Genomic DNA, 14,830 nt, shown 5'->3' with positions numbered 1-14,830 from the left:
GAAACTCCCATACTGTGGCCACCTGATGCGAAGAACTGACTCATTGGAAAAAAGCCTGATGCTGGGAAAGACTAAAGGCAAGAGGAGAAGGGGAAGACAAAGGATGAGATGGTTGGATGGCATCACCGATTCAATGGACATGAGTTTGAGTAAGCTCCAGGAGTTGGTGATGGACAGGGAAGCCTGGCATGCTGCAGTCCACGGGGTCACAAAGAGTCGGACATGGCTGAGTGACTGAACTGAACTGAAACTTTCCAGAAAAGAATGCAACCCTGCTAACGCTTTGATTTTATCCCAGTGTGGCCCATGTCAGACTTCTGACATACAGAATCATAAAATAATGTATTTGGGTGCTAATCTACTGATTTGGTGGCAATTTGCTGAATTAATATAGAAAATGAAAATAATATCTTTACATTTAAAAAATTGTTGGCCATACTGCCAGGGATCTCAGTTCCCTGATCAGGGGTCAAACCTACGTCCCCTGCAATGGAAGCACTATGTCTTAACTGGACTGCCAGGGAACTCCCATATGTTTACATTTCTAAAGACTAACTTTTATTCCAAAAGCCATGAATACTCTAAGAATTTCTGTTAACTATTTCAAGATATCAGTAACATGTATTTAAAATGAAAGGAATAAAAAGAAGTACATTGGTCTGTATGCTATTTTTTTTCCAAGAAGAGTTCTCTCAAGCCATTTGTTTGGATATGTCACTTTTTCTTTCTCAGGCAGGAACGCAGCATGGTTTTCAGGTAGAGGTGTTAGCGTCTGAATTTTTAGACTCCACTGGATATAGATACAAACTTTTAAATTAATGTCTTAATTTTTTAGTCCATCATGCTCTAGGTTTCCATTGCTTTCTTATGGCTGACTCAAAATTTCTTCGAGCATCCACCTGTCTTTGCAGCTGCTTTTGATTCAGAGGCCATATGTTGAGAAAGATGGAATCAAAAAGCATTCAGAAAAAATAATGACATTTTAAAACTACTTGGTGACCTTATGAAGGGCAAGAACCATTTCTTACTCATCATTATGCATGCTTCAGTAGCTTTCTTGGAGATAGGAGGTCAAAAATGTCTGAAATAAATAAAGCCATATGGCATCAATAAGAGTCCTGGAGGCCTCCAGAGTGGGAATGTACATACATTAGGAAGTACAGAGTAACAGTCATATAATCAGACAACATAGGATTTGGAGTCTAAAAACCAAGGGTGAAGTATGGCATCTGTCACTCACTAGTTGAATGACCTTGGGTGAGTCATTTAACCTCTCTAAGCCTAAGCGTATTCTTTAAAACGTGCATTAAATAGTAGCACTGACTTCCAGTTTCCACTTGGGGAAATGTTATCCTACCAAGGTATCTGGGTTTCAGTAAAAATATTATAAGCCACATGAAAAGGCAAGGTAAAAATGCTCTTCCAGGGGATAAAGCAACATATCGAACCAGCCTATTACAATTTTAGCTTAATATTTTCAGAATTAATAATAAGACATCAAACCACAGAGAGAAGCTCAGAGAACACGGGGCAGGATAAACACACACACACACACAAACACACACACACACACAAACAAATACACACACACATACACACACACACACATAAACACACACAAACACACACACACATACACACACATACACACAAACACACACAAACATACACACACACACACATACACACACACACAAACATATATACTCACTCGTTGGCATATCACATTAAAACTGCTCCAAACAAGAGACAAAAAGAAAATTAGGAAGACAGGCAGGGGAAAAAACACACGTGACATAGAAAGGAACAAAGATAAGAATGAAAACAGTTTCTTGGCAGAAACCACAGAAGCCCAAATACAAAGGAATGACATCTTTAATACAATGAAAAGAAAGTTTTTTCAACCCAGGACTCCATACTCATAAAAAGTATGATTCAAAAAGTGAAGGAAAAACAGACATTTTAGATAAATAAACACTGAGAGAATTCACTGCCAGCAGACCTGCATGATAGCGATGTGAAAGGGCGTTCTATAGACAGAACGTATGAGACAGAGAAGCTTGCCTCTATACAAGTAAGTGTCAGAAATTGAGGGTAAAATAAAAACCACTTTTTCTTATTTTTGATTTCTAAAATATCCAACTTTTTAAAGCAAATATAGTAGCATTAAATAGTGTTTATAACAGAAATAAAAATAACATATATGACAATAGCACACAGGATCAGAGAAGACAATTTGGACACGTAATTGTAAGACCGTTCCACTGGGTGTGAGGTAGTATATTACAATTTGAAGGCATATACTGTTAAAATGATGCACTCAGCATGTCAGCAAATTTGGAAAACCCAGCAGTGGTCACAGGACTGGTAAAAGTCAGTTTTCATTCCAAATCCAAAAAAGGGGGTTTGGATATCCTGCCATTTGTTACTGCAAATGGCAGGATATCCATCTCTCTCATGGATAAATAATATTCACGTATCTTCCACAGTTCAAGGGGTCACAAAAAGTCAGACATGACTGAGTGACAAACACTTTTACACTTCATGCATATAAATATTTACTCATTCACTGTTGATGAACACTTAGGCTGTTTACATACACTGTCTATTGTGTATAAGGCTGCAATGAACACTAGAGTGCAGATATCTCTTCAAGATCCTGCTTTCTTTCTTTCTTTCTCTCTCCACCCACCATCCCACCACGTGTCTCTCTTTTTATCTTCACCTAAAACGAGATGGCTGGCTCAAATGGTCATTCTACTTTCAATTTTTGGAGGAATCTCCATACAGTTTTTCATGGTGGCTGTACCAATTTACTTTTCTACCAACAGTGTAGAGGTTCCCTTTTCTCCACATCTTCACTACCATTTGTTATCTCTTGCCATTTTAATGATAGCCATTCTAACAGAGGAACCTTCCTTGATGGCTCAGATGGTAAAGAATCTGCATGCAATGCAGGAGACCTGGGTTTCATCCTTGGGTTGGGAAGACCCCCTGGAGAAGGAAATGGCTATCCACTCCAGTGTTCTTTCCTAGAGAATTCCAAGGACAGAGGAGTCTGGTGTGCTACAGTCCTTGGGGTTGTAAAGAGTTAGACACGATTGAGCACAGCTAACATTCTAACAGATATGAGGTGAAAGCTCATTTATGACTTTGATTTGCGTTTCCATGACAATAAGTGTGTTGAGCACTCTTTCAAGTACCTGTTAGCCATTTGCACATCTTTGAAAAATAGGGCTTCCCTGGTGGCTCAGATGGTAAGCGTCTGCCCGCAATGCAGGAGACCTGGGTTTGATCCTTGGGTTGGGAATATCCCCTGGAGAAGGAAATAGCAACCCTCCAAGAACACTCCAGTGTTCTTGCCTGGAAATTCCCATGGACAGAGGACGCTGGTAGGCTACAGTCGATGGGGATGCAAAGAGTTGGACATGATTGAGCAACTTCACTTTCACTTTGAAAAATATGTTTATTCAGTTTTTCTGTCCATTTTAAAACCAGATTGTTTAGATTTGTTGCTGTTGTTGTTTGCTATTGAATTGTATGAGTTTTTATATACTTTGGATATTATCTTTTATCATATATATTATTTATAAATATTTTCGCTCATCCCATGTTTTCCTTTTCATTTGTTGATGGTTTCCTTTGCTGTGCAGAAGCTACTTAATTCAAGGTTATCTCATTTATTTTTGCTTTTGTTGCTTTAGTTGGTGGCTTTTAACACAGCCCTATCTAGAATCATAATAAATGTGAATGATCTAAATTTAAACACATCAATTAAAAAACATTGTCAGATAAAATATAAAAGTAAGATACAATACCCTGTCTACAAGAAACAATTTTAAATATGAAGAGACAGATTATAAGCAAAAAGATGGAAAATGGTAACCCAAAAGAAAGCTGGAATAGCTATGCTAATGTCAGACAAAGGAGATTTCCTGTCTGAGTTATGTGGGCTATTCAACAACTAAGACAACAAAAGTAGTAAGTGGTAGAACCAGGATCCTAATCACCATGCTATAGTCTTTACAAAAAAGTTAAGTTTTTATTCTGCCTTCTGTGGGCCTTTTGGAGGGATTTAACAACAAACTAATTGATTCTCTGAGCTGGACTTTTTTTGAATGGATTAGTGTTGCTTCTTGCTGCTTCCAGGCAAGAGTACTGGAGTGGATTGCCATTTCCTTCTCCAGGGGATCTTCCCGACCCAGGGATCGAACCCGTGTCTCCTGAGTTGTAGGCAGACGCTTTACCATCTGAGCCACCAGGGAAACCACCAATAATGGTCATGAACAATAAAGGTCATGGCATTTTAGAAGGTTAGAAGTGAGAGGGATTCAGATCAGTATATGTAGAGTATGCATTACTCTAAACAGGAGGAGGTAGAGAATCAACAAGTCAAACAATCAATTCCACAGCTACAGCCATTAATTTCAGAACAGAACCAAGCACCACATGTCCCAGTAGTCTCCCAATGTCAAATACACCATTTTCCCCCTCTTCCTACAATTCTTTTCAGTTGTAAGCTTTAATTAGAGTAAAACTTCATTCAAATAAATATTAGACAAATGGACCCTTTGTGAATGAGACATTCTCTAATAGTTCATTTACAAATTGATTATCTGGCAGCAGATACACATTTTTCAAAAGGAACCAAAAGGATGGAGATCAGGGACCCCTAAAAGGGTCAAGGTGTGAAATGCAGGGTAAATGGTGGGTTTCAAGACTTTTTAAAATAATTTTTCTGTGGGAAACTGACTTCAGAGTTCCCACCTCTTTTCCAGATGTTTATTACCCTTCAGCAACGTAGAATCTGAGTCCTGAGCATCAAGATTTACTAATTCCCAGTCTTTTTTCCTCTGTCAGCAGCAGCACCTCCTGAGCAGTGCTTCCCTGAGAATTGTAAATTAGAGGATGTGGCCACATCAGCCCTGGTCTTGTAAAGAACATGCATTTCAGTCTAGAGAATAATCTCAAGTTTAGATTTAAGACAGAATCTGATATTTGTCCCTGATCCCCAATTTGTTAAGAGTGATGGCTTCTTTAAGAGTTTCTGATAAATAAAAAACAGAAATGTAAATGTACTCTTAAATTTCTCTGTTTGTTTTGAATTTGAATGGAAGACTTTCATTTACAGCATTGGGTTGTTAGCTCCATTTAAAAAATAGCCTTTTTTTTCCCCCCTCTAGAACTAACATTCTCGGAGACAAAATTTTGATTCTGATGGGCTTTAGTGAAATATTGCTAGGCTAAACTTAGGCTTGGTCAAACTAAACTGATGGGAAATTTAAATTAAAATATCTATTTTTTCAGACATCTCTCTTTAATGTTTTTCTCATTCAGTATGCCATGGGTGGGGGGAGGGATACACTAGGAGTCTGGGATTAACATACATACACTGCTGCTGCTGCTGCTAAGTCGCTTCAGCCGTGTCCAACTCTGTGCGACTCCATAGACGGCAGCCCACCAGGCTCCCCCGTCCCTGGGATTCTCCAGGCAAGAATACTGGAGTGGGTTGCCATTTCCTTTTCCAATGCATGCATGCTAAGCCGCTTCAGTCGTGTCCGACTCTGTGCGACCCTGTGGACAGCAGCCCACTAGGCTCCTCTGTCCACGGGATTCTCTAGGCAAGAATACCGGAGTGGGTTGCCATTTCCTTCTCCCTATGCACATGCTAGTATACATAAATAGATAATCAACAAGGACCTACCATAAGCACAGGAACTCAACTCAATATTCTGTAATAACCTAAATGGGAAAAGTATCTGAAAAAGAATGGGCATATGTACATGTATAACTGAATCACTTTGTTGTACACCCGAAGCTAACACAATATTGTAAATCACCTATAGTCCAATAAAAATAAATTATTACTGAAATAGAATTCAGTAAGCCAAACAGAACAAAAAGAACAAAATTATTATAAATGCAAGTGATTTAGAAAATAAAACAAGGCTTCTTTCTTAAATTTGAAATTCAAGCTTAGACATGGTCAAGGTGACAAATTATTTCTGTTTGCAAAAATGATATTTTCAGCATTTGTTGGCTTTAAACAATGATCTGGCTTTTAGGCTGCCCCCATGTGTTCTAATGACATCAGAATTTGTCCAAACCGTGCACCAGGATCTCTTCTCCTCTACCCCCATTTAAAATAATGTGTGAATTTTCAATCAATACAAAAAAAGAAACTGAATTTCAAGTCAGGAGAACTTGTAGATAACTGAGCTTTCTTACATACTATTGTATAAATTTTAAAATCTAATTATTTTCTTCATTTAATTTTTTTTACTTCATTTTTTTTCAACAAATTAGTGGAGGCAATTATATTTGTTGTAATTAACTCACATGGATGTGATGATCAAGTAATTTAACATATGGGATGTCCTCAGTCACTCAGTTGTGTCCAACTCTGCGATCCCACACACTGTAACCCACCAGGCTCCTCTGTCCATAGAATTCCCCAGGCAAGAATACTGGAGTGGCTTGCCATTTCCTCCTCCTATATGGGATAACACAATAAAATACCAACTTTACCATTCACACACTTCCCTGGTAGCTCAGCTGGTAAAGAATCTGCCTGCAATGCAGGAGACCCTGGTTCGATCACTGGGTCTGGAAGATCCCATGGAGAAGGGATAGGCTACCCACTCCAGTATTCTTGGGCTTCCCTGGTGGCTCAGATAGTAAAGAATTCACTTGAAATGCGGGAGACCTGGGTTCGATTCCTGGGTTGAGATCCCCTTCCCCTGGGCTAGGAAGATCCCCTGGAGAAGGGACCAGCTACCCACACCAGTACTCTTACCCGGAGAATTCCATGGATGGAGGAGCCTGGCAGGCAATACAGTCCATGGGGTTGCAAAGAGTCAGACACAACTGAGAGACTTTCACTTTCAACTTTACCATCCACACAATCAGTTCAGTCATTCAGTCATGTCCGACTCTTTGTGACCTCATGGACTATAGCACACCAGGCCTCCCTGTCCATCACCAACTCCCGGAGTTTACTCAAACTCATGTCCATTGAGTCGGTGATGCCATCCAACCATCTCATCCTCTGTCATCCCCTTCTCCTCCCACTTTGAAGCTTTCCCAGCATGGGGTCTTTTCAAATGAGTCAGTTCTTCACATCAGGCGGCCAAAGTATTACCAATATAAGTCAGATCAACTTTCCTTCTGTGAGAGGTAACTGCTGCATTGTAGTATAATGTGCTACGGCAATACAACACATTTTGTCAGTCTGGGATTCTATTCTGTTTTCATAAACCCTAGTTATGTGGCCTTGGCAAATCAAATAAACCTTTTGTAAAAGACATGATGAAAGAATCTCTTCCTAAACTTTTAGATCTAAAAAAAAAGAAACTTGTTTGTTTGTTTGTTTTTTAGATTTTGTGTGTTTGTTTTTTCCCTTGAACTGGATTACTAATCAGAAAACAGGTTTTGGGCCTACTATACAACTAACATGGAAACATTTCATGGTTCCATAGCTTAGCTTCCTTCTTTGAGACACCTTCCAGCTTTAATAAACAGTGGTTTTAAGAAAACTGTAATGTAATCCACATAATTTATTGCACATTTAAAGATGAAAATATTCAAAGTAAAAACTAGTTGGAGCTTTCACAGAGGTAAGGTAATATAGAGTAATAACTCAAAAAAACATAAACAATTCCTTTCAAAAAAAACCATCCTTCAAAATTTCTACAGTGTATGAATCAAATAAGATCAATTTCTACAGAATAGTTTGATTAAAATTTCAGTCAATTATATCTTTGATTCATTAAACATTTTAAAATATAAAGGCCCACACAAAACACATATTCTTTAACTAACTTGATATATTAAAAAATCTTTTTGTTTTATCTGTCCCATTGTTGGAGCATCAAATTGCTTTTATAATTCCTAAGAGAAACAATGATTTATAATCACTAACTTAATTTTATTAAATACTGAAATCATATCAGATTTAGACAACACAAATTTTGATTTATAACAATTTGATTTTTCCTCTTTATTTCCATTTTCTTGAAAAGTTTGTAGAGTATACAATCATCAATTATTTAAATTTTGTGGAGAAGTGGTACAATGAATATAATTTCTACACATTGTTTTTAAATTTTAGTTTACTTTTTGCATATCACTATTTATGACTTCCAATTAAATACTTCAGGAAGAAATTGTACTTCTTGTAGTAAATGAAATAGGGGTGAAACTTAACTATTTTTATATTAATAAGGATGCTCATAAAATAGCTGAATTATCACACTGATTTGCGGAAATGTGCTGCATCTTTGCAAATAAACAGTAATATTCAAAAGGTTTATAGCTGCAGCTGGTGTTAATTCTATATTAACATTTTTACAGGCTAATACAAGATACAGAGCAATTTCATGGCAGTTCATTTGCTCTTCAAAAGGTCATTTTACAATCGTGCAGAAATAATAATTTTAAGGAGTAATTGGTATAAAGTATTTCTAATATTTTAGAAAATGCCTCAGCTGTTTAATAGATATATAATCCTGATTCAAGCACCACTGTATTGATCAGCAAAACTGGATTTAGAGCAAGCACTCTCCTCTCAAAAACGTCTGTATTTTATTGGAATGTTGGAATCACACAGCTCACCATTTCCATTCTAAAGACCTTAGGTAGTAGATCAGATGGTGTAGAAAGTGAATCCCCAGTTTGTTCGATTTCAAATGCGTCACACTTTGACCCAAACTAAGTGACAATATATACTTTTAAGCTTTAAAAATTTTTCCTGCAGTTCTTATTGTCCTTTTCGTGCATTAGGATAGAAAGGAATGACTTAGTGGTACTTTGACTGTGTTTGGCTCCACTGATACTGGAGCAGCTTCAGGCGAGGCTTAGAAGCCTTTGTAAGAGCCCTCTGCTAACCCCCAGGGAAGGGATGTTTAAGAGGAAATGCCTGTGGAGTTGGAAAAGCTCTATTTCCTTACAGAATATAAATATTAACACTTCAAGTCTCTAGATGGCAGCCTTCAACACGTTTGAAAAGCGGTGTCCATCCACCCTGACTCCAGTCCCACCTCCATCGCGGCTACTCGGCAACATAGTATCAGCTCCGTGTCTGCTTTAGCCGGTGCAGATGGATTTAGGTGCTCTCCAAGAATTAGAGTTCAAAATGTTTATTCCAGAGCCTGACACTCGGCTAGAAGCTGCCTAGGTGTTTGCTTGGGGAAAATGAGGAAGTAAGGGATGACAGAATAGTCCACACGAAGCCCCTTCTGCCTCGGAAAGGTGGGGCTGTGCGGGCGGCAGAGAGACACCTGCATCCGCGCACAGCAGCTTCCTCTCCTCCAGGAGGAGGATGGACGCTCCGCGCGGAGCAGAGAGCGCAAAAGCCCAGCTGCCCGGCTGGCGGAACCCCACCAGCGCGACGGCCTCAATTCACCCCTGAGGTTTACGCGGGTAGAAATACTAAAATCTGTTTCCTAAATGCGCAAAGAACTGAGTCTGAGCGCGAGCACGATCAAAGCGAGGAGACAGGACGGAACGCACATCAGGGAAAACGTGTTGCTCCCCACCTGGGCAGCGCCTACGGTGGCCGCCCCCACCTCCCAGCGTGAGGACCCCAGGGCTGGGGTAGTCAGGGAACGCTCGAGGCCTGAGATGCTAAGGAGCCGGGCAGGGGGTGTGGGGGCAACTGAGGCGGGTGGGACTGGGGCGGACTGAGGTCCTTTTGGTCCAGGTCGCCAGCGGGCGCGGTCTAGGTCGGTCGAGAGTTAGAGGCAATAGCCCCCACCTCGACCTCCCCACCAGCAACCGCAGATACTCGCCTAGGGGGTCCGCAGGGTCGGGATGTAGGGGTGCTTTACCCCAATCCTGCTCCCTTCCTGTTTCCATCCCTACCTTGGAACCGCTCTCCCCTCAAGGCGCAAACCCTCTCCGGGCCGGGTCCGCAGAAAGTCCGGCTCCTGGCTTCCCGGGGCCCCCGCCCTAGAGGCGGACACGCGCTCTCGCCCACCCCGTGCGGCTCCGGCGCGCAGGCTCACCCAGCAGCGCTCCCCGTGGGCTAGTGGACAGGGACCGCGAAGCTCCTCGCAGCCCCGCAGCCGGACTTCCTGTAAGTTCCGAGTCCTCGGTGTCCTGGGGAGCCCCGCGCCCCCGGGCCAAGTTCGCGAGCGACTCGGAGCAGAGAACCGAGTTGGATGCGCGTCAGCTTGGGCAGAGGCGAAAGCGGGTCTTACCTTGGTGCGGAGAGCGGGGAGCTGCCATCCATTGTCTGGGGGCGCGTCGAGAGAGGCAAGACGGAAAGTGCGCGCGAGGGACGGGAAGTCTGCGGTGCTAGGACCCGGTTCCCAGAGCGCCGAGACGGACGCGCGCGGGCAGCGAGGCGCGCGGGCAGAGACCACCGCGGCGCGGGGCGGTCGGAGCCGCGCTCCTCCCTGGCAGGGAAGCGTTGAACCCCGCGGCCGTCAAATAGTCTCCTCCCAGTTGTCCCCTCTGAGCTTGCAAGTGCGCTTGGCCAAAGCTCCAAGCGGTCTACCCAGCTTCTGCCCTCCTCCAAGGCAGCCCGGGTCTCGGTAGCCAGAGGCGCCTTACGAGCTTTCCCTGCCTCTGCTGGCGCCCTGCTGAGGTGACTCCGACAGAATTTCTCTCTCCCCGCCTCACAATCCCTTTCCCTCGTCTCTCCCTGGGGTAAAGCCGTCTGAGCCCTGAAGTTGTTCATCCGCTTTGCCACATTCAGGTTCAACTCCTGCCCATGCCCCCCACCCCCCACTGGTCGCTCACCATTCCTTTGAACTGCCTCCCTGAATTTTCGTTCTGTTTGTCTTCTACCAAGGCATGGTTCATCGCTCAGAGCAATGCTCTTTGATCTGCCAGCTGCTTTTGCCTTTACCTGGACTAGATTTGATTCTCAGAATTCTGCATCGAACTCATTTTGCTTAATTGTGACTCACTCATACCTCATCTGTGTGCGCAGAGATTTCAGAAGCTTTGACAGTGGTCATCCGTCAGAGGCCAGCACCCAGACCCACACACACACACACACAATCTGTAAATGTCTGCTTCAGTGTCCTCTTGAGCAAAAAATGACACTGGTTTTAAGAAGGAAGACATTGATGATTGCAAGTGACTGTTAAGATGAAGATACTCTTGATTCTGCTTCATTTTCATTAAAATTTAAAAAAAAAATTAAAAGAAAGCTATGGGACTTCCTGGCTTCCCAGGTGGCGCTAGTGGTAAAGAACCCGCCTGTCAATGCAGGATACAGAAGACACGCGGGTTCCATCTCTGGGTGGGGAAGATCCCTTGGAGAAGGAAATGACAACCCACTCCAGTATTCCTGCCTGGAGAATCCCATGGACGGAGAAGCCTGGGGGTCGCAGTCCACGGGGAGTCGCAAAGAGTCAGACACGACTGAAGCGACTTAGCACATAAGACAAAGGGGAAGATGGTGGACATGCATTTGGCCCTCCTCCTGGTAGCCACAGATAAAAGCTCTGGAGATTGTAAAACAAGCATAATAAGACCAAAAGTTGGACAGAAGAAAGTTGACAAACTAGAGACTTTGAAACTCAAGGAATGGCGTGATAGTGAGTTCCCGTTTTTTTGTTTGTTTTTCTTTGTCTTTTATGTTGCAGACTTGGAACTGAAGTAGCTGAACAAAACCAGAACTGTCCATGAGTGCAGATAAAAAAAAAAGCCTCCTCTTTTTAGCCAAAGGACCAAGAAAGGGACAGCCCAGCAGACAGAAAATTGTCTGGCAGCACATCAAATAAAAAATATGCTGTGGTCTCTCTCAACCATGCCATCAAAGGCCAAGTGTGGCCCCTAGATTTGTTCTACTGTTTTCACCTCCAGAAGGATGTGTCAGCCCCTTCTCCTTGCCTTTGTGTCCCTGAAGCCTATACTTTGCTGCCACATAGCAGGAACCTGTCCCTCTCCCACTCAGCACTGGGGGAGTTTAAGAGGAGCCAAGGCGGAGAGTCAGAGCTTCCCCCACTGCCTGGAGGTAATGAAGCCCCTTGGGAATTGATACCTAGGCACTCACACCACTCCCAGTATCAATGGAGGTTCAGTGGAGAATCTTGAACCCCCAATCTGTGCCTAGCAGCAAGGGGGGACACCCCTCCTCTCAGGTGTTGAAGGAAGTTATGAGGACACCCTGAATTCTAGCCCCTAACTTACTCCCCTCACCTCCCCCAGGCAGTAAGGAGGCAGTACTTCCCACTTGCTCCTGCGTCCTGCAGGAGCCCTGTTGAGAGATGCCCATTATAAGGAGAAATGAGATTTAGTCTCCCAGATAGTACCCTAAATGTACAGGCTTAATAGAAAATTACTCATCTTGCCAAGAACAAGAAGATTTCAAACAGAATGTTTTTGAAAAATCAGGACGATAACAAAGATGTCTCCAATTATCTGACAAAGACTTTGAAGTAGCCATAATAAAAATGCTTCAATAAGTGATTACAAACACACTTGAAAAAAATTGGAGAAATAGAAAAAGAAAGAGAGGTGAGGGAAGGTGGTAAGAAGGGAGAGAAGGAGAAAGAAAAGAAGAAATGAAGTCTTACAGGTAAATAGAACATATACATAAAAAATTGAAAATTTTAGAATTGGAAAATATAATAATCAAAATGTAACAATAACAATGATTTTAACAGCATAGTAAAGTGAAAAGAAGAGAAAATCAGTAAACTGGAATATTGAGCAATGTAAATTATCCAATCTGAACAAAAGAGAGAATATGTTCTAAGAAAAGAAAGGAAAAAAACAGAGTCCCAAGAACATGTGAAGAAAAACAGTTGAAAAAAATATCCCCAAATTTGGCAGACAACTTCAAGCTATAAGTTCAAGAAGTGGAGCAAAATCCCAATGTAATAAACACAAATAAATCTAATAGAGACATATCATAGTCAAACGTCTCAAAATTAAAGACAAAGGCAAAATATTAAAGCAATTGTGGAGAAACATCACCTTACCCTTAAGGGTTGTTGTTATTGTTCAGTCACTAAGTTGTGTCTGACTGTTTGCGACCCAAACTGTAGTTTGCCAGGCTTCTCTGTCCATGGGATTTTCCAGGCAAGAATACTGGAGTGGGTAGCTGGTCCCTTCTCCAGGGGATCTTCCTGGACCAGGAATCAAACCTGCATCTCTTGCATTGGCAAGTGAATTCTTTACCAGAGACACCCAGGAAGCTCACCCATAAGGAAAAACGGTAAAAATCAATAGCAAATTTCTTGTCAGAAACCACGGAGGCAAGAAGTAAGTGCAACAACATTTTAAAACTGCTGAGGAAAAGAACTATCAACACAAAATCTTGTGTCTAGTAAAAATATTCTTCAGAAATGAAGGTGAAATCAAGACATCCTTAGATGAGGGAAGACTAAGAAAATTGGTCATCAGTGCTGGTGGTGGTGGTTTAGTCACTAAATCATGTCCAACTCTTGCAACCCCATGGATGGTAGCCCACCTGGCTCCTCTGTCCATAGGATTTTCCAGGCAAGAATACTGGAGTGAGTTGCCGCTTCCTTCTCTAGGTGATCTTCCCAACCCAAGGATTGAACCTGGGTCTCCTGCACTGGGGTAGATTCTTTACCAACTGAGCTACCAGGGAAGCCCAAAGAGGTTCTCCAAATAGAAAAGAAACTATAAGGAAGGTATCTTGGAATATCAGGAAAAAAATCCAATACAAAACACAGTAAGCAGTAGCATGATAAAAAACAATAGGTTTCCTTTCTCCTCCTGAGTTTTCTAAATAATATTTGACAATAAAGCAAAAATTATAACAATGAATGATGCATTTCTAAATATATGTAGGGAAACACTTAAGACTATTGTAAAATAAGTAAGTATAAAATAAGTATTATAAAGGGGAGAAAATAAAGGGACACAAGAGTCATAAGTTTTCTACACTTTGTTCAAACTGGTAGGTCGCCATTCTGTTTTCCACGGCATCTTCCTGACCCCGGGGTTGAACTTGGGTCTCTTGCATTGTAGGCAGATTCATTATCATCTGAGTCACCAGGGAAGCCCAAATTAATACCACAGAAGACTTTAATAAGTGATGTGTATTTAATGCAATATGTAAAGAAATCACTAAGAAAAAGCCACACAAATAAACATGCTCAAAATACTATGGGTAAATAAAATTGAAATAAATAATATGAAGTAACCCACAGTAAGGCAGAGAGAAAGAGAATAGAAACAGAGAAAACAAATTTTAAAAAATACAAAAGAATAGTTTTAAGCTCTAATATATCAATGATTGGGCTTCCCAGGTGGTGCTAGTGGACAGAATATGCCTGCCAATGCCGGAGACCCAGGTTGGATCCCTGGGTCAGGGCGATCCCCTGAAGGAGGGCACAGCAGCCCACTCCAGTGTTCTTGCCTGGAGAATTCCATGGACAGAGGAACTGGTGGGCTGCAGTTGATGGGGTCACAGAGTCTGACATGACTCATGCGACTTAGCATGCATGCATGCACATATCAATGATTACATGAAATTTGAATGATCTAAATACCAATTAAAAGACAAAAATTGGCAGGATGGATTAAAAACATTCAATCATATGCTGTATATAGGAAATTAATTTCAAATATAGCTATATAAGAAAGTTGGGAAAATGTGTATCATGGTAATATTATTCAAAAGAAAGCATGAGTGGCTGTATTAATATCAGATACAGTAGATCTCAGAGCAAAGAAAAGTACTAGAGACAGAGGGGGAGATTACTCAGTGATAAAGAAGTCTTTCTAAACTATACAGCTACATGTAAGAGAATGAAATTAGAACACTTCCTAACACCATATACAAAGATAAACTCAAAATGGATTAAAGACCTAAATGTAAGACCAGAAACTATAAAACTCT

General features: G+C 41.5%; 1 protein-coding gene across 7 annotated transcripts in view; it reads right to left on the bottom strand.

Moving 5' to 3' along the window:
- Window positions 1–10,773, bottom strand: part of LOC122698580 (SPHK1 interactor, AKAP domain containing) — a 185,230-nt gene extending 174,457 nt beyond the window's left edge. For 2 of the 7 annotated variants that reach the window (XM_043909789.1, XM_043909790.1), the window contains exon 1: window positions 10,200–10,772. In XM_043909789.1, coding sequence (XP_043765724.1) covers window positions 10,200–10,681 — 482 coding nt within the window. In that variant the 5' untranslated portion in view covers window positions 10,682–10,772. Of the gene's footprint in view, window positions 1–9,861; window positions 9,976–10,004; window positions 10,120–10,199 lie in introns of those variants that run through there. The other 5 variants (XM_043909791.1, XM_043909792.1, XM_043909794.1 and 2 more) reach the window with 5 other exon arrangements.
- Window positions 10,774–14,830: the final 4,057 nt, after the last annotated feature.

Source organism: Cervus elaphus, chromosome 8 (genome assembly GCF_910594005.1).
Source record: "Cervus elaphus chromosome 8, mCerEla1.1, whole genome shotgun sequence".
Classification (NCBI taxonomy): Eukaryota; Metazoa; Chordata; class Mammalia; order Artiodactyla; family Cervidae; genus Cervus; species Cervus elaphus.
The sequence above is the reverse complement of the archived record's forward strand: the minus strand, read 5'-3'. Positions and strand labels throughout refer to the sequence as shown.